The sequence below is a fragment of the Cyprinus carpio genome, chromosome B24 (assembly GCF_018340385.1).
Source record: "Cyprinus carpio isolate SPL01 chromosome B24, ASM1834038v1, whole genome shotgun sequence".
NCBI lineage: Eukaryota > Metazoa > Chordata > Actinopteri > Cypriniformes > Cyprinidae > Cyprinus > Cyprinus carpio.
The window spans coordinates 22,337,603-22,364,124 of NC_056620.1; the positions used below are offsets into that span (position 1 = coordinate 22,337,603).

The window sequence follows — 26,522 nt, forward strand, 5'->3', positions numbered from 1 at the left end:
TGTTATTTGGTATTCCGTTTATATTATAAATATATGTGTGTGTGTCTGATATTTTCACCCTGTTAGTCTGTAAACCTGACATCAGGTTGTGACATCATTTTGGTGGGAAAACAACAATTACAGTGAATATCATCAATGTTTTATCGAACAGAAACAGGTGTGACAATATTAACATTTTAAAGATGGTTAAAAACACTGTTAACTGTTAACTTCACTGAACAAGACTTAACTTTAGCTTTTTATTTCAATTGTATCCTATTTATTTATTTAATATTTAAGTGTTAAAAAAAATGGTCTATTTGTATTTTATGAATACAAATATGCATTTTATATACAAATATGCATTTTCTCCAAAGAACGAATCTGATCTTGTAATGAGAAGGCGTGCTATGATTGGGCAGCGTGCGCCCTGTTTTTCTATAGCGCGCTGTGATTGGTCCATTTCTCGTAGTTACCGTTAGATGGGCGGGGAATGCGTTTAGAGAACGTGCTGTGATTGGTCAGCGTATCTCCTGGTTACCAGCCCTCGCTGAGCGCGACAACACACAGACGCTCGTGCTGCACACAGAAGGGCGATTTCAGCTGAGAAATGTCATGGACTGTAAGTTGACAGCTTTTATTATTCAACACGCATATTTCAGGGTGTGTAGAAATGAATATTAGAGTTAATGTGATGATTTATGCCGTGGAGTTTAATAGCGGGAATGGTTTGTGTGTGTGTGTTGTTAGCAGAGATGCTAATTATCATCATGTAAACAACTTGTCCAGACCAGGGTTTTTATATAAAACCTAAAAATAAACCATCAAAAAACAGTTCTGTTACTTGAAAAAACTACTGTTAACTGAAATAAAATAATTGAAGTTCTTTTAATATTTAATTTTTGTTTTAACTAGTCACCAAGACAACCTTTCACGTATTTTCGCACTAAAATAACTAAAACCTAAATTAAAACAAAAAGAAAATCTGAAAATAATAAAGTAAAAAAGTAACATAATTTGACATGGTTCACAAATGTGTTATAAAAATAAATGTACGTTTATATTATGCATATTAAGCAGACACTTATGTAATAATAATAAAAAAGTATATAAATTAATAAAACATACAATAATCTAAATTATTAAATAACATTACAATAAACATTTTCCTTTCAGAGGGATAGCTTAAAAAAAAAAAGTCTTGTAGCGTTCCTGGTCAAAAGAAAATGTTATTTATTTCTGCTAAAAGCTTCTCATGATTCAGCACAAGTACGTTTGGTCAAGTAGATCTGTTACATTTTAAATTTATGCATTTAGCAGATGCTTAAGCGACTTACAGTGGATTCAGGCTATATATATATTTTTTTACATGTATATGTGTTCCCTGGGAATCGAACCCACAACCTTTTGCGCTTCTAACACAATGCTCTACCCTGCGTCTCGACATAATCTTCTTCCCAATCAAGCGCAAAAGCTGTAACTCTTACACTTGATCTTCTCTCTCCTGTCTGTTTTCTCTCTTCTGGTTCACGCCACTCTCTAGTATCCAGATGCTGTGATTGAAAAACCGTGCAGATTCTGTAAGATCCTGTCTCTCTTCTTTCGTGTCTTTGTCTCTTGCATCTCTCTGTCGGGACATCTTCGCTAGTTGCGCGCAAGAACAAGCATATAAAATCGAAATGACGACTTCTTATTTTCAATGAACTGTTCTAAAAGACTCACAAATCAGTCTTAGACTCAAGAGTATTGGTTCACCCATAAATAAAAAATAATAAAAATAATCGGCTGAAATTGTTTTCACCCTCAGGCCATTCATGAATTTGGTGAATTTCGTAAGATTTGGTGAAATGTAGCAATGTTTTGCGTTCTCAAAATTGCTAAAATAATTGTTCAGGAACCATAATGGTCATATGGATAGGAAATTCCCATTCCATCTCATTAGTCACCTCTGTCTCTCTGTGTAGCTTTATATTTGATCTAGTGTCTCATATTGTTGAGATTGACTGAGAGTTTATTGTCTGCAGGAGCTCAGGAGGAGCAGGGGAGGGAAACACTCCTCGGCCGAGGAGAAGCTGGATGAATATTTAATCAACCTGCAGCACAAAAACAGGTTTGATGACGCCCGAACATAAACGTACAAACACAGGTCAGATAACGCAAAAATAGGTTAACCGTGTGAGCTCGGGTTGGACGATAGCTACTATTACAAGCACAGCGGGAATCACACGCAAGCGCTGCTCGTCCACGAGACGTTCTACAAGAGCGGACCCGCTAATGAGCTGCTCTGATTGGCTGGAAACCCGCTGGAGTGAAATTCGAACCGGCCGTGGAAATTTGTAGCATTAAGTGACGTGTTGTGTTTGAACTCAGACGCTCGTAAATAACCAGCGGCCAAGTGAAACAAAGTCTTGTTTTTCTCCATGATTCAGAAAGCTGAATTCTCTGTTGGGTAGCATTCAAATCTCAACTTCTTTACTGTCTCATCGGAGATAACGGCATGCAAAAAAGTCAAATGATCTATATTTAAATCTAAAATTATTAGTAATTCATTGCATTGCTAGTGATTCATTACTAATATAATTCTCTAAAATTAAATCTACTAATAACAGGGCGGGGTTTAGTGACAAGGCTTTTTACTGCTTGTCTGGTTAGGCTAGATATTCAGTTATTCACCAAAAAAAAAAAAAAAAAAAATATATATATATATATATATATATATATATATATATATATATATATATATATATATATATATATATATATATATATATATTAATTAATCTGATTTTACATTTAAATGTACTATTTTACATTTATTATTTAATGTTTATTTTTAAACTATTTAATTATTATTATACTAGGGATTCTTTATCAAGCAAATTTGCAATAATAGCTGTAAATTATATTAGTTTTTAAAGAAATAAATACAGAAAGATGCATTAAATTGATCAAAATGATCAGTGAAGTCATTTATAATGGTACGAAAGATTTTTATTGCAAATAAAAGCTGCCCTTGAACTTTCTGTTCCCTCAAAGAATCCTAAAAATCAAATGTGTCACGATTTCCACAAAAATATGAAGCAGTGTAATGTAAGATATGTTGCTGGGAAGTATATGTTGCTTAGAGTTAATGTGAGACAATCAGCTAGTGTGTGTGTTTTATGTCCTCTCTCAGAGCGTTGAGAAGACTGCAGAGGAAAGACCCTCGCCAGGCAGAGTTGGAGATTTTGGAGCAGGGCTTCAATCTGTACATCAATGGTGCTCATGTCAGCGCTGCTAATGCGCCTCAGAACAGCCGATCCAGCAGGACACCCATCCAGCCTTCAGTAGCGGCACAGAGAAACACACACACTGCAGGTAAACACTCTCACACTACACTGACGGATGAGCGCAGGCTTCCTGTGATGTCTGAATGAAATAAAGCAGCCGTGTTCACATAGATTCCTCCAGAGAGAAGTGTGCGGTCGATCGACAGAAACAGAGGAGCCACACGGCGCCTGAGAAGGCACAGAGACGACGATGGGTGCAGGTACACACACACACTGTCCAGTTATCACTAAAGTCACTGTTACTATCACTTATAGTGATTTGAACAAATACCCAAACACTCATTCCACACGAGACGTGTGCTGTTTGAACTGAATTCTTTCCCTTTCTGTTTCTTCAGTATGACACTGCATTTTAACTTTATGCACATTGCTGTAGGAATCCGTGTACATCTGCGCTGAGAAAGGGAAAAAAGTGAAGATTTCATCAGAGCACAGATACTCCGATGACTTTGAGCCGTGCGAGAGTGCAGATATGGAGGTGAGAATATGTCTCTATGATTGTCCGGTTTTCATCTCCGGAATAATGTTGCTTTCATGTCATGTCAGAATTACCGTAACTACTAGTTCTCAACTCTGGCCAATCTAGATTTTAATTACAGCTTATAAGCTCAAACTTCCAGCTCCACCTGGCAACTGTGATTCTTACTTTTTAGTATTTTAAGGCGAGTTCACATATTAAGGTATTTTTAAAAACACATGAATCCATTTTTGCATTATGACCGTTGCCATATAAGAAATTATTTCTGAATTTAAAATCATCAACATTTATATTGAAATATATAAGGGTTAGACCGTAAATTTTGAGGTTTCACAAAAAGATTTTTCTTCTTCTTTTTATTTAATGATTTAATTATTTATTTTTGTCTAATTGGGCCAGTAATCTGTTGATATCTTCACTGGTCAGAAAATATTAAACTTTTTATTAATTTTATTTTTAAATTTGTTTACATTTTCGCATTTTAAATGTATATTTTATCTATATTATTTCATGTTTTTTTATATTTAAAAAAAAAAAATATTATTATTATTATTATTATGCCATAAAAAAACTATTTCTGAAATTTCCAATATTTCATAATTATGATAATTTTGTATTGACATGAGGTGTGAAAACATCTTTATGACAGTCTGAACAAATAATGAGTCACTAGCACATTGCATTGTGGGATGCAGTATTCCACACAATGTGCTTTGTGTCATACTGGTATTCCATGCATACAGAAAATTGTGTACGTTGCACATGCTACATACTGCTTTCTTTGAGAAACAGTGCTTAGTATGCCTTTCTGATCTCCAGATCAATTATAACGACTGTAAAACCTTGTGTTTGTCTCTCAGTCTGCTCATGACGGCAGTAAAGCGTCACGTTCGGTCGCCCTGAGGTCACGCAGCGAGCTGGAGCCTGTCAACAGGGTTCTTCTGAATGCTGACCAGGTCAAGGTGAGGAGGAAGTGTCCCTGATATGAGCACACTTGAGGATATACACAAACACTGCATTGCTCTCAAAAGGATTGTTCACCCAAAAATCATGTGAAAAAATTGTGCTTCATCTTCATACTCAATACTTGACCAGTGCTTGTGTGTTTAGCCCTGCGACGCAGCCTGGAGGTGAGCGTCAGACGCAGCAATCGAGACTCAGCTGGAGAGGAGTCAGAGGAGGAATGGATCGAGGAGCAGATCGAGAGAGAGGAAAGCAGCGACAGTCTCCCTGACCTCACACTTCCTGCCCAACCCACAAGCCAGCCAATCAGCAAGCAGCTCAGCCATGGTGACCTCATCATGCTGGAATTCAGCCCTTCCTCGCAAGGTAATGATTTCTGACCGCAGGCTCAAAGTAGGTTCTTTTTTAATTTTTTTAAACAGTAATATTTCTTTCTTTTTTTTTTTTTTTTTTTTTAATTTAATTTAATTTATTCACTAATAATACTTAGAATTTAAATAATAATGATAAAATATCATTTAATTCCCCCCCCCCCCCCCCCCCCCCCAAATTGCACGGCTCTAGTTCTGTCCTTGATATCTCAACATGATGATGAAAATCAGTGGTGAATTTTATTTTATTATTATTTTTTTTGTGTGTGTGTGTGTGCAGGTGGGCGAAAGACCGAACACTCTCTCTCAGCTAAAAGAAAGGACAACGTGGAGTCGTACATCTCTACCAAACCAGTCACCGTCAGGAGAGAGACACAGAGAACATCTGCTAGCAGACAGGAGAAGTCACGTATGTGCTACTCACACTTACGGTCATTGCACACTGAGTCTGGCATTTTCAGATGCGTTTTTTAGTATTCGGTATCCTAAAAATTCATCACGGACCGAAACCTTGCACACTGAGTCTGACGCGTATTCAATTCACAAAAAAAAAAAAAAAAACAGTACTAAATGGAGTCTTGTTGTCCTCTCACTTCTTATTGAGTATTGAATCCTGAGATTCCCCCTCTTTATTAAAGAGCAGCGGGATTATCACAGATTGTCAAAACGCCTCTCAAAATGCTTGCTACGGATGCGAAAAACGCAGAAAATCAAACCCGATCCAATTTTTTTTTTTTTTGTGACGGACGAAAGTTTCGGAGTGCAGTGTGTAAACATGAGGTCATATTTATTTTTCAACATGCGAAAATTTCAGTCTCCGTGTGCAATGACCTTTACTCGTCATCAGTTTATGCTTCATTAACAGTTTATAGAGAAATATGTACATAAATTCTGTTCTGCATTGCAGCACAAGTTGCATGCTCCCATTTAAGTTACGATGCAGCCTTAGTAGGCTCCAAGACAGCAACACGTAAAGAGACTCACATATGATTTGTTGTCTTGTAGGGACGTGCAGTCGTGTAGAGCGCCCCCTGTCTGCGGCTCGTAAGATGCAGGAGGAGCGAGATTCAGAGGAAACGGCTGCCGGCGTGTTTCAGGCTCTTCAGAGAGAGAACTCACCGCTGCAAACACACCGCCAGGAGAGGAGCATGGCCCAACACACGCCGGTAGAGCTTCATTTACTCAAACATAAATAATAGATAATGCAGCCTAATTAAGATGATTAAATGCATCTTTTTGAGGAGGAGGAGGAAGATGATGATGATGATCAGAATCGGGTTATCAAAGCTATGCGGAGGATCGCTCTCATGGAACCAAGGTATACAGTCCTGAAGCATGTATAAAGCTTTATTTGATCAATATAGTAAAAACAGTAATATTGTGAAATAGTATTACTATTACTATGTTTTTTATTTGAATATGTTGTAAAATGTAATTTATTCTTGTGATCAAAGCTGAATTTTCAGCATCTTCCGTGTCACATGATCCTTAATGTGCTGATTTGCTGCTGAAGAAACATTTCTGATTATTATCAATGTTGAAAACAGTCGTGCTGCTGAGGATCCCTTTGTGGAAAACACTATACATTATTATTTTTCAGGATTCTTTAATAAATAGATTTTTTTTTAAATTTATTTTTAATAGAAATCTCTTGTAACGTTAAATGCACCCGCTGTCACTTTATAAATAGAAATATTAATTCCTTCAAAAAAGAAAGTACCCCAAACTTTCAAACGCAATGTAGTGTAAGTTTACAATAAATAAATAAAACCCCCAAACTATAGCACAGCATTATTATATGATAATGAAATGATAAACTGCGGCATGCGACTAAATGGTTCTATATTTAGAAACGTTTAACACTGTAACTATCACAGTTTTTCTCCGTCTCTCTCTCAGGCAGCAGAAGTGTTTGTTAAGAGCTCTAGAGAGGATCGATGCTGACGATCAGTCTGATGTCACGGACAGCAGCAGCTTCTCTCTGACTGTGAGTGTATCTGTGTTAATGTGCTGTACAGTAGTCAGGTGACCTGTGAATCTTCAGCTGTTCAGCCAGGTTTATGGACAATGGTAATCATTCAACCAGCTGGAACCATCAAGGCTCACCGACCGCTAGTATGTCTTTGTGTCTAAATCTTCTCTGATTGCATGACAGGAGGTGACGCCCACTTTCTACGTTACCATGGAGATCCTGTCAAACTGGGGTCACCCGGGTCAGGTGGGGCTCACAGAGGTTCAGTTCTTCTGTCCACAAAATCGCAAACTCTACGTGTCTCCGCATGACCTGGACATTCGCAACACGGACCAGCCCGGGAATCTGGCTGCCCTCGTCAACGGAAAAACTAAAGTACGTGTGGAAACCACACTGCTGTAGAACAGAGATGATAATTGATGCAAATAATTAGCATGTGTTCAATATCTGTGTGCTTTTAGACCACAAAAGAGCGTCATATGTGGGCTTGTCCGTTCCATCCACCCGTCCAGCTGTATTTTATCATCAGGAATGTGGAACGAACTCCGAACTTTAACATCTCTCGGATCAAAATTTGGAATTATAACCACAGCCTTAATGTGAGTACAGCCCAACGTTGAAGGTGATCGATAAAACAGTGTTTACTGTAAGCAAGAGCAGCACATCCATCAATCCAAATGATCAATTCAGTGTACATCAGCAAGAATGTCTGCTGACTTACTGCAGATGAAGCACTTACAAAACACACCAGCGAGCCAGCAAATGTGCTGCTTGCTGTTTACAACTTCCTGTTTTACATATTTAGATGGATTTTTCTGACTTGACTGGATCTTCTCAACCAATGCAACACATGCCAAGCAACTTCAAATTGTGATGTGAATCATTGTGAATCAAATCATCTGCTGCCAACAAAAGAAAAGCTTCAAGGTGTGCCTGCAATTGTCCACCAAAATAAATAAATCGAATCAATTCTTAAATAAATAATTATTATTACTGCTATTATAGTAGCACCCTTGTTAATTTACAGTACAATAGTATTTTTTCAATAGTAATCAGTTTCTTTATATAATTTGTGAAATTTAAATAGTGATAAAAAAAATTAATAATATTATTTTTGGTATTATTTTGCTGTCTTTGTAATAATAATATTAAGTACCCATTTGTTATTTTACAGTACAATTGTATTATTTCAATAGTAATCAGTTTCTTAATTGATTAGTTATTTTTTTATGTAATAGTAAAATAATAATAATTATTATTATTGTGTAGTATATTGAAAAGTGAAAAAAAAAAAACAGCTGTGTAATGAGTAAAGTGAACCAGTTCAATTAAATCTTCATAGCAGTCTAAAGTAAATCTTACCTGGCCAAATGAAGGACTTTAAGAGAGAAAGATTGGGAGGAAATGAAGGATTGTTTGGTCTGAATCAAGAGTTCTTTAATGTTCGTCTGTGGGGTGAAGTTGTGCATCAAAAATTGTGAGCAAACGCCAATGTAATGTAAATGTAATGAAGAGTTATTGTGCTCTCTTACCCTATTGTAAGATATCAAGTCATGCAAAAACAGAAAATGTGTGTGTAAGACTTTGAGTGTGTGTGTGTGTGTGTGTGTGTGTATGTGGAACAGTTGGAGATTAGCTGCAGGGATTATCTGAGTTTAGCTCCCCCACACACCAGCGCTCTGTCAGTCTGATCACTGCACTCGTCTCTGACATACAGATACAGACCGATTCAACGGTAGGAGTGACTCGTGTCTCCGTGTGAGTGTTGAGATAGCGCTGTATGTATTTCTAGTCTACAGTATGTGTTCACTGAGTCAAGCTTCACTGTTACTCTGGGAGTTAGGGGTTTGTTCAAATAATTTGTTCTAAGTATTAGACTTTAACTCGTCCTGCTTGTGTTATCTGTGTGCTGTAACTTCACAGATTTAAGTCATGCAGGCATCTTTTACAACAAAATTAGATTCCCATAAGTATAATGTTCCTTACTAAAATACTATATATATATATATATACACACACACAGTACAGGTCAAAAGTTTGGAAACATTACTATTTTTAATGTTTTTGAAAGAAGTCTCTTCTGCTCATCAAGCCTGCATTTATTTGATCAAAAATACAGAAAAAAACAGTAATATTGTGAAATATTATTACAACTTAAAATAATAGTTTTCTATTGAATATACTTTAAAAAAAATAATTTATCCTGTGATTGCAAAGCTGAATTTTTCAGCATCATTACTCCAGCCTTCAGTGTCACATGTAACATCCAGTCTATCACATGATCATTTAGAAATCATTCTAATATTCTGATTTATTATGAGTGTTGGAAACAGTTCTGCTGTCTAATATATTTGATTAATAAAAAGGTTAAAAAAAACTGCATTTATTCAAAAGAAAAAAAATAAATTCTAATAATATATATTTCTAATAATATATTTCTTTACTATCACTTTTTATTAATTTAACACATCCTTGCGAATAAAGTATTGATTTATTTTAAAAAAAAAAAGACAAGAAAAAAAAATTACTGACCCCAAATTACTGACCAGTAGTGTATATTGTTATATAAAATATTTATATTTTAAAAACAATAGCTTCTTCTTTTTTTTTTTTTTTTTTTTGTTTACTTTTTATTCACCAAAGTATCCTAAAAAAGTATCACATGTTCTGAAAAAATATTAAGCAGCAAAACAGTTTCCAAGTTTGATAATGAATCATCATATTAGAATGATTTCTAAAGGATCATGTGATAATGATCCTAAAAATTCAGCTTTGCATCACAGAAATAAATGATAATTTAAAGGAGCCGTATGTAGGATTGTGGCCTAAACTGGTACTGCAATCACTATAAAAATACTGTAGAGCGGGTGTATCCCCTCCCCCTACCCCCGACTCGAGGTTGCCAGATGAGCTGCAGGATTCAGCAGAAACGTAGGCTGCTTCAATGAGCATCCAATGGCAAGTATAAGTACGTCCATGTGAGCTAACGTTATCGTACTTTGAAACAAACATGCATAACTTTGTTCGACTGTCATGAATATATGAAATGTCCATTGACATCAAGTACAAGTTAGCCCAAGCATAGATGAATCTTACCTGTCCAGGAGAAAATTAGCAACGTTGGCGTCTGTGTTCAAATTCTTCTCCGTTTTTCAGCCGTCTCTCCATCTTTCAGAAGCATCTCCAATACCAATTCTGGTTTTATTTCGGACTTTGTCATGACGAATTTCTGAATTATAACGAGGTCTTTTTGATTTAGTAACATTAGACATTTTTATCCGACTGGAGTTAGGGTAGGTTACAGCAAAGCTGGCAAACACGGATGCCGAAAACACTACTGACTTCGTGATTGGTAGATAGGTGGAGGAGGCGCGTCAGGCCAAAACACAAAATCACAACATCAACATCAGTTGAGGGCTGCAAGTCCACTTTTTAAATGACAATATCCTGGCCGGACAATGTTGTCAGTAGATATAAGTATTTGAAATGAACATGATTTCTTAATGTCTAGTGACACATCAGGGCCATTTTATGATTAATTGAAATAGATTTCTTACATACAGCTCCTTTAAAGTTTTATGTATTTGAAATGAATTTTTTTTATTTGTGTTTATTTATAACAATATTACATTTGTTTTCTGTATTTTTGATCAAATAAATGCAGGCTTGATGAGCAGAAGAGACTTTTTTCAAAAACATTAAAAATAGTAATGTTTCCAAACTTTTGACCTGTACTGTGTGTGGTGTGGATTATATATATATATATATATATATAGTATATATATTATATATATATATATATATATTATATATATATATAAGTTAGCAGATGCTTTTATCCAAAGCCACCTACAAATGAGGAATACAACAAGACACTTAAAATTATAAAACAAAAAATATATATTAAATATATAAATTCTAATATGCATCTTTATATATATATATATGTATGTATGTATGTATGTATGTATGTATGTATATGTGTGTATAAGTACCCAGATGTGTTTGCACTCATTTAATGATTGATTTGAATATGCGTGTTTTTCTGACAGGATCTGGACGTCGGTGCGCGACATGTTCGCTTGTATGTGAACAGCACTCTGGTGTTCGAGGGTCAGTTGGAGAAGGGCTGTGGGAACCAGGTCTTTGACTACAGCAGCTCCATTGAGCTCCAGGAACCACATCTCCCAGAGTGCACCTCTCCAAGCCCTGTCTCTTCAGGACACAGTCTGCAAGACTGCAGCCCACATGACCCGGAGCCTCAGGAGTCGAATGCTGGTGTTTCAGTGGTAGAAACAAGCCAGGACAAATCTGACCCAGTTAACCCTGGCAGCTGTGCGGCAGAAATGCAGAGAGACTCTCTAGAGAGAGACGACTCGCCTCCTCTGGACCTCATGTTACCCGCTGGCCGGCCGGAGGCGATGAAGACGGTGACCACGCAGCCGTCCTCCAGTCGGATTCCACATTGGCTCCAGGCGCCGAATCGAACCGCAGTGGACGAGGCCGAAGCATCTCGGGATCAAGAGCGTCCTCAGTGGCTCCAGTCGCAGAATACAGCCAAATCCAAACACTCAGTGCTGCCTGACATCTCGTGCAACCCCGTGCGCTCCTGCAAAGAGGCCTCCAGCAACAAAGCCCTGCAGAGAACAGCGTCCGGCGAATTCAGTTCTGATTCACTGGATTTGGATCCTGATCTGGGACTGAATTACAGCATGCGGACAGAGCAAGAACCGCACTCAGAGCAGCACTTGAGCGATCGGTTGGACCGGGGTTTGGACCTATGGGATGAGCGGTTTGAGAGGACAGAGCGGCCCATCAGTGGCAGGAGAGGTTCAGTGCGGTCTGTAAACAGAACACAACCGGACCGCAGCAGCGACTTCACCTCAACAGGTGCATTTCTGAACATACACTGAAGCTGCATTCTAGCCATCTAGAGTAGTATGTACAATTAGGGTTCGTTCTTTGAGTTTCTCAGATGGTCTATTCATGCTGTTGTGGTATAACCTTACCCACAATCTGTTGCTAGGCAGGTTTGTGGCACTTGGTTCTAGGACTGGGTATATCACTATTCATCAGGAAAAAATAAATAATTGAAAAATTTAGTAATTTTACTTTTTTGTGCATATTTAGCCTAGAGGTGCAGTTTTGACAGAAGATTTTGCAACAAATCACAACAAAGTTTGCATTATATTGCTATTGTATAGTAAAACCTGCAGTACTTCTCAAAGTGGTCATAATAATGACAGCAATAATTCTAATTCTAACAATGATTAAGAAATATAATATATTACAGATATTTTTTCATCCATGTTCTAATTTATTCAGGTTGCAAGTTCTGTGCCAAAAAAAAAAAAAAAAAAATGAATTGTTGTATTTATATTTTTATTTCATTAGCAGCATTTTATTTTCCTAAAACATTGAATCTTTTTTTTTTTTTTTTGTAAATTAATTGTTATATATTCATTTAATTTTATTACTAGCTCCTCATTTGACAAAAAGCACTTTAGTTAAAAAAGTTTAAAAAAATGTGGTAAATTAATTATTTCTCATTTAATTACATTTTAAAAGATTGATTAAACTTTAAAAGTTTTAGAAATTAATTTTATTAGACTTTTTTATGATAAATTAGTATTAAACTGTAAAATAATTTTAGGGGAAAAATATTAATGAGAATATATATATATACTATATATATATATCTATATATATATATATATATATATATATATATATATATATACTATATATATATATATATAATATTTTTTTTTCCCTCATTAATATTTTTCCCCTAAAATGAATTCTTTAAATTAGTATTAAACTGTAAAATAATTGTAGGGGTAAATATTAATGAGAAAAAAAAGAAAAAAAAAAATATATATATATAAGCCTAACAAACATATGGAAAAAGACCCTAAGGTCAGGAACATTATTAAAGATATGAATGCTTATCTTTGTAATGTTTTGTCAAATGCTTTGCTTCTAAAATGGTATGAAACTCCCTCTACTTTCCAAGGGATCAAATCAAATTCCGCCCCTCTTATTTTTTCCTGTTGATATCCCGTTTCACATTGAAGTATGTCAGAAAACTGAGGTAAAGGTTTTCAGCAGTTTATTTCAGGGTGGTGTCATGAATTTTTTGCTGTGTCTTAATACACCCTGCATACTCTCCCATCACCAGTGCATAGTAGAAATATATCAGCTCGGATGCAGCTTATCATACTTCCCCATGAATATATGCACATTTTTAGTTTACTTATGACCGCTTGTTTTTATCTGTTTCTTCTTGCCACAGAGGAAAGCAGCCCGGCGTCCGTCCGTAACAGGAGACAGAAACCTCACTGGTGTGAACCGGATGACCCGTTAATGGAATCCTGGGACTCGCTGACGAAGTTTAATCAGTGTCAGCGCGGGCGGATCTCCAACATGGGGCTGGAGGGAGATATTTTCGACGAGTTTGTTCAGCGCCAGTCCCGTCCGACACCCGTCTCCACCCGACGCCCCTCTGCTCCGGCGCTCCCTGATTCTGACGACCCCGAAGACGACCCTCGCGACGAGGACTTCGAGATCCCGGTTCTCCCGCAGGGTCGCCACCTCGTCATTAACATCCTGTCCACGTGGGGCGACCGTCACTACGTCGGCCTCAACGGCATCGAGATCTTTTCCTCCAGCGGTGAGCCGGTCACACCGGTCCACATCACGGCCGACCCGCCGGATATCAATATCCTGCCGGCCTACGGGAAAGACCCGCGCGTCGTTACTAACCTGATAGACGGAGTACACCGGACGCAGGACGACATGCACCTCTGGCTGGCCCCGTTCACTCCGGGTCGCAAACACGTCATCAGCATGGATCTGGGTGTGAGATGCTGCCTGGCGATGATCCGAGTCTGGAATTACAACAAGTCCAGGATCCACTCGTTCAGAGGAGCGAGAGAAATGGAAATGTCTCTTGATGGTCGTTGTGTCTTCCGAGGGGAGATCGCCAAAGCTTCTGGAACGCTTTCAGGAGGTACGGACCAACATCATGTTTCATACTAATTATGGGGTGCTTATTTAAAAAAATAGTGGCTGTTTTTCTGACGAACATCACACTTTCTCACTAACTATTGCATTTTGTAAAAATTGATTTTGCTTTTGGCAATCTTACATTTTGTAAGGTGGAGAAGTCTCGTGTTATCCATTAATTATACATACAGTACAGACCAAAAGTTTGGAAACATTACTATTTTTAATGTTTTTGAAAGAAGTCTCTTCTGCTCATCAAGTCTGCATTTATTTGATCAAAAATACAGAAAAAACAGTAATATTGTGATATATTATTACAATTTAAAATAATTGTTTTTAAATTTATTATACTTTAAATTATCATTTATTTCTGTGATGCAAAGCTGAATTTTTAGGATCATTATCACATGATCCTGTAGAAATCATTCTAATATGATGATTCATGTATCAAAGTTGGAAACAGTTCTGCTGCTTAATATTTTTTCAGAACATGTGATACTTTTTTAGGATACTTTGATGAATAAAAAGTAAAAAAAAAAAAAAAAAAAAAAGAAGCTATGTTTTTTAAAATACAAATATTTTGTAATAACAATATACATTGATTTTTGGTATTTTTTTTTTTTTATTTTTTTTTGTTATTTTTTTTTAATAAAAATACTACTGGTCAGTAATTTTTTTTTCTTTTTTTTAAATAATATATTTTTTTTTTTTATGTTATTATGTTTTTTTTTGTTTTTTTTTTTTTGAATAAATGCAGTTCTTTTTAACCTTTTATTCATCAAATATATTAGAGAGCAGAACTGTTTCCAACACTCATAATAAATCAGAATATTAGAATGATTTCTAAATGATCATGTGATAGACTGGATGTTACATGTGACACTGAAGGCTGGAGTAATGATGCTGAAAATTCAGCTTTGCATCACAGGAATAAATTATTTTTTTAAAGTATATTCAAATAGAAAACTATTATTTTAAGTTGTAATAATATTTCACAATATTACTGTTTTTTCTGTATTTTTGATCAAATAAATGCAGGCTTGATGAAGCAGAAGAGACTTCTTTCAAAAACATTAAAAATAGTAATGTTTCCAAACTTTTGACCTGTACTGTATGTGAGAAGAGACTTCTTTCAAAAACATTAAAAATAGTAATGTTTCTATTATATATATATATATATAACATGAGACTTCTCCACCTTACAAAATGTAACCTTGCCAAAAGCCAAAAAAATTTAAAGGTTTTATTAGTTTTTTTTTTTTTTAACTCGCCATCATTACATTTGGTGATTTTTAGGCCTTATTTGCAAATCAGCAGAGCAGATTTTTTTAAAGATGCAAAGCTGTGTAATTGATAATTATATCATTTAATGTTAACTTGAACTTCATCATGGTTTGATTTCATTCAGCACTGGATCAGTTTGGCGATACTATCCTGTTCACCACGGATGATGAGATCCTGGAGGCCATGGCGCGGTATGATGACACGTTCGGGAGTGAGATGGAGATGTGCGGGTCGGGCGTGGAGGAAGAGGAGCTGCAGCGGCCGCGGACGGCTGACGGTGAAGGAGAGGAGAGACCGTTCACACAGGCCGCGTTCAGGAAGGAGGACACACACACTCGTGTATGTGATGCTGCTTTTAAAGCGCTCGTAGTGTAGATATTTTGGGCTTAATGTAAAAGTGAGAGATTTTTTTCGAGGATGCATTAAATTGATCAAAAGTGACAGTATAGACATTTAGAACGTTCCAAAAGATTCTATTTCTTTTGAACTTTCTATTCATCAAAGAATCCTGAAAAAATGTTTCCACGAAACATTAATGTTTTCAACATTGATAATAATCAGAAATGTTTCTTGAGCAGCAAATCAGTATATTAGAATGATTTCTGAAGATCATGTGACACTGAAGACTGGAGAAATGATGCTTTTGTGTTTGTGTTTTATGAAACCATATACTTGACATTATGAATGAAGAAAATGTTGTATAAAAAAATAAATATTGTTATAAATATATAAATGAGCCCTATATAAAATTCTGCTCTTGTTTTTATGCATTATTGAGGTCAAACGATATGTGAATATGAATCATGGGATGTGTTTTGCTTCAGATGGATGTGGACCACATCGCTGCAGCTGAACTGTGTGCTGATACTGGAGAGGAAACAACAGGCCTCTATACTGGCAGTAGTGAGTATTAATGAATCACAAAACTAAGTGTGTGTGTGTGTGTATAAAATTATATTTTCATAAATATAAAAATATATTAAATATATTCATCATGCATTTTTAATAATAAAAAAAAAAAATGCATGTCTCTCGGTAATATTTCATGCATTTTCTGTAAAGCTGCTTTGGATTGATGTGTGATGTAAAAAGTGCTGCTGGAATTGAATATTTGAACTCTGTTTGTCTCTAGTTCTGCAGCTGAATCTGCTGTCGTCGTGGGGGGACCCTCACTTTGTGGGTTTGACGGGGTTCGAGGTCGTCGGTAAGGGCGGTGAGAGTATTCCTGTTGATGTCTCTATGGCAACAGCGTCACCTCGTGACCTCAACGACCTCCCCGAGTACAGCAACGACCTTCGAACTCTGGACAAGTCGGTGAAAGATACCTTCTGTGTATGAGAATTGAGATGGATCTGGTTTTGGGTTTTTTTTTTAAATCCTGTTTTCTTCCTGTGTCAGGTTGTTTGATGGGATGAACATCACCACAGATGATAAACACATGTGGCTGATTCCCTTCACGTCCGCTTCTGATCACACACTCACTGTACGCTTCGGCCGGCCGCAGACGATCGCCGGATTCAGAATATGGAACTACAACAAATCGCCTGAAGACTCTTACAGAGGGGTGAGAGTGAAATCTGGGCTCTGTTTTTCTGGAGTGGATGTTTTCCAGCACACACACCTCATGTGCCGTGTGTTTCCTCCAGTTGAAGTTGTGCATGTGTTCCTGGACGGCGTGTGTATTTCTCCAGTCGGGGGGTTTCTCATTCGCAAGGGTCCGGGGAATTGCCACTTTGACTTCGCTCAGGAGATTCTGTTCATAGACTACCTACAGTCCACCCATAACAGATCACTCACTACAACCAGCAAAAACACAGAGGACACACACGCGCACTGGTACGACACCCTCTTGATATTATTAGTCATCAACCTTGACTCCACATTTTCTGAGGGATGAAGATGTTTGTGTGTGTTTTCAGGGGTGGGAACCGGAGAGATGAGCTGGCCAGTATGGACTATGAGGCTCCGTTGATGCCATGCGGATGTATCCTCACTTTTACTTACTGTACGGTTCATTATAAATATCAATTTCTTAAATTGTGTGTCCTGACGACACAGTCTTTAAATATGCTGTTGATTCATGTGTTAACACCAATTCAACTGAACACTAGTAACATTATTAGTCATAAACGTATTGTCATATTTCAGTTAAAATAGCTTAAAAAAACTGCCTGTGTGTATAATTTTTAGCCTTTATTAGATAAAATAATCTACTTCATTAGATTAATTCCCTGTGAGATCAGACAAATAAGACATTTATGTCTGTGTACAGTATATCATTCATTCTTTCTTTCATTTATTTTTTCAAAATAATCAATTCAGATTTTTTAGATAGATAAAAAAATCTGAATTATTTCAAATATATTTTTAATATACAGATAAAAAATAAAGATGATCTAAATTGATTATTTCAAATAAATATTCATGATTTATTTTAGAAATTATTAGTGCTGTCAAACGATTAATCGCATCCAAAATAAAAGTATTTGTTTACATAATATATGTGTGTGTACTGTGTATGTTTTTTATGTACATTTTGTTTGATGTATGTGTATGTATATATTTAAGAAAAATGTTACGTTTATATATTAAATATATATATATATATATATATATATATATATATATATATATATATATATATATATATATATATATAATGTGTATGTATTTATATATACATAATAAATATACACAATACACACGTTATGTAAACAAAAACTTTTATTTTGGATGCGATTAATCGCGATTAATTGTTTGACAGCACTAGAATTATACAGAAATATAAAAATTTAAAATAATCTAGCAATTATAATATACTTACTTTTTTTTAATAATATACTTACTTTTTGCCATAATTGCCTATGTATAGCTGATACATTTTATTAAACATTGGCAAGTATGTAACAATTCAGCAAAGCATTACAAAAGTAACATTTTTTTCATTGATCCAGGAATTGCAGTGTGAGTTTTTCCTTGACTGATTGTGTGTCAGTTATCTTCCAGCTGCAGTTGTTGACGACGTGGGGCGACCCGTACTACATCGGCCTTAATGGACTGGAGTTCTATGACCAGAATGACCAGAAGATCCCACTCAGTGACAACAGTATCCTTATAAACACACACACACACAGAGTGATCAATCAGGGATCCACACACACAGCACTCAACAAGACTGAGACACTTTACAGCTCAAATCATTTTCTTTAATTTGTCACACAGACATCGCTGCGTTCCCTGACAGCGTGAATGTGTTAGAGAGCGTGTGTGGTGACGTCCGCACACCTGATAAACTGATAGATGGGGTCAATAACACACATGACGGGCAACACATGTGGCTCGCACCGGTGCTACCTGGACTGGTGAGGACAAGCTGTGTGTGTGAGTGTGTGACCGTGGGTTTATCAGATTACTGTTGTAACTCCAAACAAGCTTGACAGAAGAAAATCCCATAGGAATCATCAGGACGTTTCCATAAACAGTGTGATTTTCAATAAAAGGTGCTCCTTAAGTGGTCAGAATTTGATCTTATTGCTGCGTCTTTTCCAGGTGAACCGTGTCTATGTCATCTTTGACCAGCCAATGACAGTCTCCACGATTAAATTGTGGAACTATTCCAAAACACCTCAGCGAGGAGTCAAGGAATTTGGGGTAAAACACACACACATGCACACACAAATACTGTCATTTAAATATTTTACTGCAAAATGATTGTAATAAGCACTACCATTCAAAGGTTTGGGATGGGTTTTAAGGTTTTTGAAAGACTCTTCTGCTCACCAAGCCTGCATTTATTTGATAAATTATTCATTTTTGACAGAAAAATTTTGAAATGTTTTTTTTTTTTTGATGAATTGTTTTATTTGTGAATGTATTGTTGTATGTAATTTATTCCTGTGATGCAGCGCTGTATTTTCAGCATCATTACTCCAGTCTTCAGTGTCACATGACACTAATATGATGATTCACTGCTCAAGAAACATTTCTGATTATTATCAGTGTTGAAAACAGGATTCTTTGAATAACGTTTAAAAGAACAGCATTTTTTTTTTCACTGTGTTTGATTAGTGTTTCATTCTCCTGTCTTTTTTTCTGTATCGGATGACCTGAGCTCAGTCGTTGTGTGTGTTTGTGTGTGTGTTTAGCTCCTAGTCGATGACCTGTTAGTGTATAACGGGGTTTTAGAGTGTGTGAAGAACGTTTCCCGAGGAATTCTGCCAACCTTGGATCCTGTCGTTCCTTATCACACCATAGTGTTCACAGTGAACACGCAGATCACACACCGAGAGAAGAGCACTATTATCAGGTACACACACTGTGGTTTATATTTCTGTGCTGCTTTTGTTTAAAGCAATTTGAGCAACTTTGTTTTTCAGAAATGTGGGTTTTTCTATTGCATCAGACTGGAAAAAACTTTTTTTTGTAAGCTCTATTATTAAGATGAATTAAACACCCACATAAATGCATTAAACACACACACACACACACAGAAGAATGTGAGCACTCAATGCCAAACCCAGACAAACCACACACACAACTGCTGTTGACTGACTCATTGTTTGTCCTGATTACACCCTGGGCGTGATGCTAAACAGACCAGATCATGACTTGAGAAACCGAGTGTGTGTGTGTGTGTGTGTGTGTGTGTGTGTGTGTTTCATGAGCATGCTATGATCACTCTTATCTAAATCCATCTAGCCTCTGGTTCACATTCAGGCTACATTTGTTCCTGTAAACAAGTGTCTGTGAAACTCATTGAGGAAATGTCTGTCGTTAAAGCAACCATGTGGAGGACCAGGATGTGAAATTGACCAATGAGAAACAAATTATTCACCAGCACAAGAAGAAACAGACAGCGGACCCAGGTGCTCACAAGCATCGCACACAAGTTTAATCAGCTTAATTAGTTGTTTTATGCAAAGCTAATATAAGCTTACCTGTTTACAAATTAAAAAAATGTTTTATTTTCAGCTCTGCGGCCTAAAACCTGCATGACGGATGTACGGAAACACGGAAAGCAGCCATACTGAGAGAAGATGGCAGGGGTCAGGGATTTTGAAAACAGGTTTTTTTTTCTTTTTCCCCTTTGGGAATATTTGGAAAACTCGGTAACCTCAACACACACACACACACACTCAAACTGTATGATAAAGCTGTATATTTGTTTTTGCTATGAGGTTGTTGTATTATATATTTTAGTTTTTTTTTTTATTATTATAAGTAAGTGTCCTTTGACCATGTCATGTGATTCTGGATGGAAGTTATTGCATAATAACATGCACACCAGTACATTTCTTGTTTTCATGTCCGGTTCACTTGTGATAATCAGAGTTTGTAGCTTGTATGTCCTGCAGCCATATATAAACAGTCTAATTGTCCAATATATTAGTAACATGAAGTGTTTACAATATTTCAGATTTACACCGTTTCTAAGTCTTTCACTGTCCTTTCAAAACACTTTTACAAATATTATGCAAATACTGCCAGTTTACCTCATATTAAAGCCACTGTAATTATTATTAACTATCACCTATCTCTTTATTGTGTGTCACTATTTTTATTTGAGTATGCAACTTTACCTTCTCAGAAATGGTCATTATTATAACGGGGTTCGCTGCTGCTAGTGTTGCAGAAATCATTTTTTTCATCGAGAGCTTAATTCTAATAGTTCTAGCGGTTGTTGTGATTTGTTGATTGTAATAAGAGTGATCTTGGTGTGTCATTTAGTCTCAAAATATTTACGAGTTAAGTTTGGACGTGGTGTCCAGATGAAAAATGTTTGGATTTATGACTTGCAGTGTAAAGCCTGAAGATGAAAACTTGATGAATATTTACTCACTCTCAGTCCGTCCAAGATGCAGATGAGTTTGTTTCTTCATCAGATTTGGAGAAATGTAGCATTGAATCAGTGTCTCAGCAATGGATGCTCTGCAGTTTATGGGTGACTTCAGATTGATTGCATGTAGCTGATAGTGAATTGGTGATGTTAGATTTGGTTCAAGTAGATGAGTTAATGTCTTGAGAAGACAAAAGCTGCAGGTTTGTAAGAAACAAAACCTAAAATAATATTTGCTTTCTCCAGTGAAAGTCATTTCTGGAATCAGGAGAGAAACTTTTTGACTGGAGGAAGCGGGTTTAGACTTGTTAGCATCAGTATGGATGATGTGTTTTGGCCAGATGACATGGTTTAAAGTTAAAACGTCTTAATGGATTTGTTTCTTATAAACATGCAGCTTTTGTCTTCTCCAGATGTTAACTGATGGACTGGAGTGCTGTGGATTATTGTGATGTTTTTATCAGCTGTTTAGACTCTTATTCTGACGGCACCCATTCACTGCAGAGCATCCATTGGTGAGACACTGATGCAGTGCTACATTTCTACAAACCTGATGAAGAAACAAACTCATCTTCGATGCCATGAGGGTGAACACATTTCCAGCAAATGTTTATTTTTGGAGAACTATTCCTTTAAAAGTTCTTGTTCTCATAAATTCTCAACCTGGTAGCTTGTATTTTGTATGCAGGTGAAGTTATGCACTGTGTTTTTCTGTACAACCCAGTCATTACGACTGTAACAGCCAATTTTCTGCTAAAAACTTTTGGTTTTATGTAATATGCATGCATTGGATGCCAAGCCAAAATTACTGTTGTTGTTGTTTTTGACCGAGACTCCATGAAGCACGCTACAACACAATCACATTTCAAAGCCTGAGAGATTTTAATGCAGAATCTGCAATACTTTCATTTAACTAAGGAATGACATTAACATTCTGTCTCATCCCCCAGCCTGACAGGAGCATTTTTGGACAAACATTGATAAGGCCCTGCTCGGCTGGGGTGAGATGATACCACAGACAGATGCGTTTGGGTTCCTCTGGAGAATGTGCCATCTTCAGATCTTTCCCGGAAACGTTCCATCTTCCCTCTGGGTGTCCCATTTCTCGATCTGAGCAAAAAAAAAATGTTGAGCGTAAATGATCTTTATGCACAGTTCTGATGCTTACAGAGATAGGGGATGAAGGAATATTTACCCAGGAAAGAGGACAGAGAGATTTGTAGACCCTCTTGTACCAGTCACATGGAGCTGTGTCCACACCTTTGGCATCCAGAGCTTTTTGGCAGCGATAATAATCTGTACATAAAATAAATAGATTATTAAAAAAGGTGAATTGGCAAAAAAAAAAAGTACAGATTCTATTTCACATTGCTCTATGAAAAAATAATAATTAAGGAGGAAAATATTTATTAATGAGTATGCATGAGAATGCTTTTTTTTTTTTTTTTACGGTGAAAATGTACTGTTTTTTACTATGTATGTAATTTATTTTTTAAGTATTTGGGGTAACGTTTCTGAAAGTCTCACCAAGGCTGCATTATTTGATTAAAAATACTAAATAATTTGGATACATTTAAAATAATGTAGTGACATATTTACAGGATTATTTGATGAACAGAAAGTTCAAAGTATGAGGATTCGAAATAGAAGTCATTTGTAACATTATAAATGTCTTTACTGTCACTTGTGATCAATTTAATGCGTTCTTACTAGTGCTGTGGAATCGATTAAACGTGAATAATCGCATCCAAAATAAAATATGCGTGTGTACTGTGTGTATATATAAATACACACACACATATAAATAAATAAACATTATGTAAATAAAAACTTTTATATTGGATGCGATTAACTGATTTGACAGCCCCTAGTCCTAACTGTATAAAAATATTTATAAAAAAAAAATAATAATCTTGCTGACCTCAAACTTTCCAACAATAGTAGGCTTGCGTTCATACAATAATTCCTTTAAAAGTTGTTTAATGCACCACCACAGGACTTTCTGCACGCACTTGGACCCTCTCTAAATAATCTGTCCTTTAAATGACTCACCCAGATAGTTCTGCCAGCAGTTCCTCGTCTGGTTCTGGTTCGGGAAGCGTGCATCGAATGGTGCCGTGCGGTACTTCTCCAGTTTCTGCTGAATGTCCTCGGCCATGACTCGCGCGTGTCACTTTAAGACATCATGTAGATTGAGAGAACTGCATTCTCATGAAAAACAAACCCCATCTAAGACCCCCTACAAGGACTATAGCGGCATAACACCCTCCTATACGTACCTCAACACTAAACGATCTTAAATACATGCATCTATCACTCTCTCAAGTAGATAATTGATTTGCGGCACGCTGCGCAATGCCAAGAGATATTTCAGAAAAATGCCTATATATGTCCATAACTCTACCTTATACGCATCAGAGTGCGCTTCATTTCATTATGAAAAAAATAAATACATACATAAATAAAAAGCATGGGTCACTTATGTATTAAGGCTATTATATTAGCTCTATATGATATAGAGGAAAGGCCGCGCGCGCGCGCTGTGTATGAGCAATAAAACGATTCATCAATTTAATTAAAAGTACAATAGCGCATCTATCAAGGTGTTATGTTTTATACATTAGTCCATTTATACGCTTATTCATTTTGTATTTCAAACAGATCCAAAATAGTTGAGAGAGATCCTCACATTGTTACACACTTTCGCTTTTACAATGAGAATCAGTATCCGATTCCACAAAGAATAATTAATGTAGTATTTCAGCAGAACGCGTTAAATTATCACATGCACTGAACGCGTTATTGTGTCATTGTGTGTTTTACCTGTGTGAGGCTGCTGGCTGTTCAGAGTGACTTCTGTTCAGTGACAGACGATCTTCATTCACTAGCTGTGCGTGATAGTAAGTGCACTTGAGCGCTGGCGTGCAGTCCTGTACTCGCGGTATGGCGGACTCGGGTCACATTGAAACGACTGAGATGCGATAAAGGATGCGATGCGCTTCTCAAGACACACACACACCAGACGCCCTCATATAAGCGCACGTGCATATACACAGAAACATAGCAAATGCATAGCCTTAACATGTATTTATTGACTGTGAATTCGTGTAACCTTCAGAAAAGCAAATCATGTCACATCCGCAAAGTGCACGTGCCCACAAGCAGGTTATTATTTAACCGGTGCATTGATAAGCAACTGGAGAGATGTTTATGCTGTATGGCTATTCTAGAGATCAACATCTTCCTGTTTGGTTTGGTTACTATGGGTTTCATTTCGACATCTTGTTTGTCTGAGGATGTTGATTGAAATATTATTCCCAGAACGTTCTGGCAAGGTTCTCTTAAAGTTATGAACACCTAGTATTTTGAATAGAACATTCGTTCAGAGTCATCTCAAATCGTTAGAACCAAAACTCTATTCAAACATAGTTCATGCAACTTTTTTTCTTCTGGATTCCGCTTTTTAAATGTTGTTGCTTGTTTTTAGAACGTTCAGAAATAATGATAACGGAGTTGCATGTGCTTAGAGTCAATAAATAGCTACAAGGTTCACACACAGGGCCTTTTCTAGGAATTCTGGGGCCCCTGACTGGTGCACTCCGCCTCTTAATAAAATGGAAAGATTTTTGTGGGCATATGACCCTGCGGACGCTTTGCATCGTTCCCACCTTTAACCTCGCCAGCTAATGCCCTGCTGCTGTGAGAAATGGAAAGTATTTTCAAAGTGAAGAGTGTTGTGGCATGCAGCTCAGATGCTATCAAATGGCAGCACCAGAATGATGATCATATTCATACAATGGTGGGCTGTTGCGTTGCCAGTTAGTGACAGGCACTTTAAAGAATAGGCTTCTTCGTAACATGTCCAGTACTAATAGCTACAGCATGTCGTTACTGTGATAACATGTCAGTTGTGTTTGGGTGCACAATGGAATTTAACAGTCTGATGCTATTAAACTGAATTAAACGTCGCCATAAACCCAGCAGTGAACTTTCGGTTTTGCATTTTCTTCGCACAAGAACCTTCTTTTATTTTTATATTATATATATATATATATATATATATATATATATATATATATATATATATATATATATATATATATATATATATATATATATATATTTGCATTAACTGTCTCTGTGGTCTAGTAAACCTACGTGAACCTACTGTACGTGCACGTGACAAGTGACCGGAATCTGACACCAGCGCGCGCGAGCGGTGCGCACTTCCCTTGCGCGATACACGTGACGCGTTTAAAACATGCATGCTATGTACACGTCAGCTTTAATGACGATGCATTTTATTTAATATTAAAAAACAAACCATTGCATACGTTTTAATACGGTGATGTGGTGCACTGATTTTATTAAATATTAATTAAAATACTGTTAGTAGTTTTATTCAGTTGTTTTTTTAATGGTGCATAAATTGCATAGTTGCATGTATTGGTTATTATAGCGTACTGAATAATATAACAGAAAAGAGAACAAAAAATTACTATGCTGGAAGCTTGCATTGTGAATATTAAGTTGGTATAATAAATATTCATGAGCTAAGTGTAACCCTAAAATGTGTCTTAGATGAACATGAAAAAGAAATAACAATTGCATTAAGGACTGAAAAAAACAAAAAACAAAACAAGAGCACTGAAAGCATTCTGTTTATTAAATAGTGTAACAATGCAATCATTTAGAGTATTCTTAAATAAGCACAGAAAATAGCACAAGCTACATTTTCGTCCTGATCTACAGGTTTACAAAACCAGTGAATCTAAACCAGCTAATAATAAATCTCTAATTAGAAATACAATGCATCAAAGTTAGCTGATTTATTTTAAACCTCGTGTCTACACCTTCTTCACATGTATTCAGTGCACAGTGTTTCATTTATTTCGGCTCCTTTAGATTCAGAGGCGTGTTGTTTCGGTGCAGCTGATTGTCCTGATCTTCTGTGGATGTGTAGATGATGCACAGAAAACCCAAGACGTCATAAAGCTCTGACTTGGCTATGATAAACTAAAGGTGCCATTCTGCTCACTAGTTCAAACATCCACAACCCCACTTTAAATAAAACCCACATTCTGAAGATATGATTCTAAACAGCATATGGACAGAATGTGTATATTACTCATAAGAGGATCGGTAGTGATTTCAGGTCCCTGTTTAAGGCACTAAATGTACAGCACAATGTGATAACAGTCCAAATGTAACAGTCCAAATGTCTGGGGTCATCATATATGTGAGCCTGGAGCACAAAAGCAGTCTGAAGTCTCTGGGGTATATTTGTAGCAATAGCCAACAA

At 36.5% G+C, this 26,522-nt stretch overlaps 2 protein-coding genes across 4 annotated transcripts; one reads left to right on the forward strand and one right to left on the reverse strand.

The window, feature by feature from the left end:
- Positions 1 to 473: 473 nt before the first annotated feature.
- katnip (katanin interacting protein) lies at positions 474 to 20,903 on the forward strand. 3 transcript variants are annotated; one of them, XM_042752286.1, is made up of 27 exons: positions 474 to 601; positions 2,004 to 2,089; positions 3,155 to 3,336; positions 3,420 to 3,508; positions 3,685 to 3,786; positions 4,647 to 4,748; positions 4,896 to 5,115; positions 5,401 to 5,529; positions 6,126 to 6,286; positions 6,365 to 6,438; positions 7,020 to 7,107; positions 7,276 to 7,467; positions 7,554 to 7,691; positions 11,145 to 11,982; positions 13,388 to 14,104; positions 15,509 to 15,723; positions 16,209 to 16,287; positions 16,517 to 16,694; positions 16,783 to 16,970; positions 17,037 to 17,220; positions 17,304 to 17,368; positions 18,380 to 18,490; positions 18,607 to 18,746; positions 18,934 to 19,035; positions 19,530 to 19,690; positions 20,164 to 20,249; positions 20,356 to 20,903. In XM_042752286.1, the coding sequence occupies exons 1-27, from the start codon at positions 590 to 592 to the stop codon at positions 20,412 to 20,414; spliced, it is 4,698 nt and encodes a 1,565-aa protein (XP_042608220.1). In that variant the 5' UTR covers positions 474 to 589; the 3' UTR covers positions 20,415 to 20,903. The 3 variants fall into 3 exon arrangements, 1 of the variants encoding a protein (XP_042608220.1); XR_006158495.1 differs by lacking the exons at positions 18,380 to 18,490; positions 18,607 to 18,746; positions 18,934 to 19,035; ... (1 more) ...; positions 20,164 to 20,249; positions 20,356 to 20,903 and having other exon boundaries at positions 6,362 to 6,438; positions 16,783 to 16,948; positions 17,031 to 17,220; XR_006158496.1 differs by lacking the exons at positions 18,380 to 18,490; positions 18,607 to 18,746; positions 18,934 to 19,035; ... (1 more) ...; positions 20,164 to 20,249; positions 20,356 to 20,903 and having other exon boundaries at positions 16,783 to 16,948; positions 17,031 to 17,220.
- A 1,175-nt stretch (positions 20,904 to 22,078) lies between these two features.
- LOC109055457 (cytochrome c oxidase subunit 6B1) lies at positions 22,079 to 24,227 on the reverse strand. Its single transcript, XM_042752326.1, has 4 exons — positions 24,044 to 24,227; positions 23,273 to 23,393; positions 22,416 to 22,516; positions 22,079 to 22,330 (listed from the first exon to the last, which is right to left on the reverse strand). The coding sequence occupies exons 2-4, from the start codon at positions 23,376 to 23,378 to the stop codon at positions 22,277 to 22,279; spliced, it is 261 nt and encodes an 86-aa protein (XP_042608260.1). The 5' UTR covers positions 23,379 to 23,393; positions 24,044 to 24,227; the 3' UTR covers positions 22,079 to 22,276.
- Between the last annotated feature and the right edge of the window lie 2,295 nt (positions 24,228 to 26,522).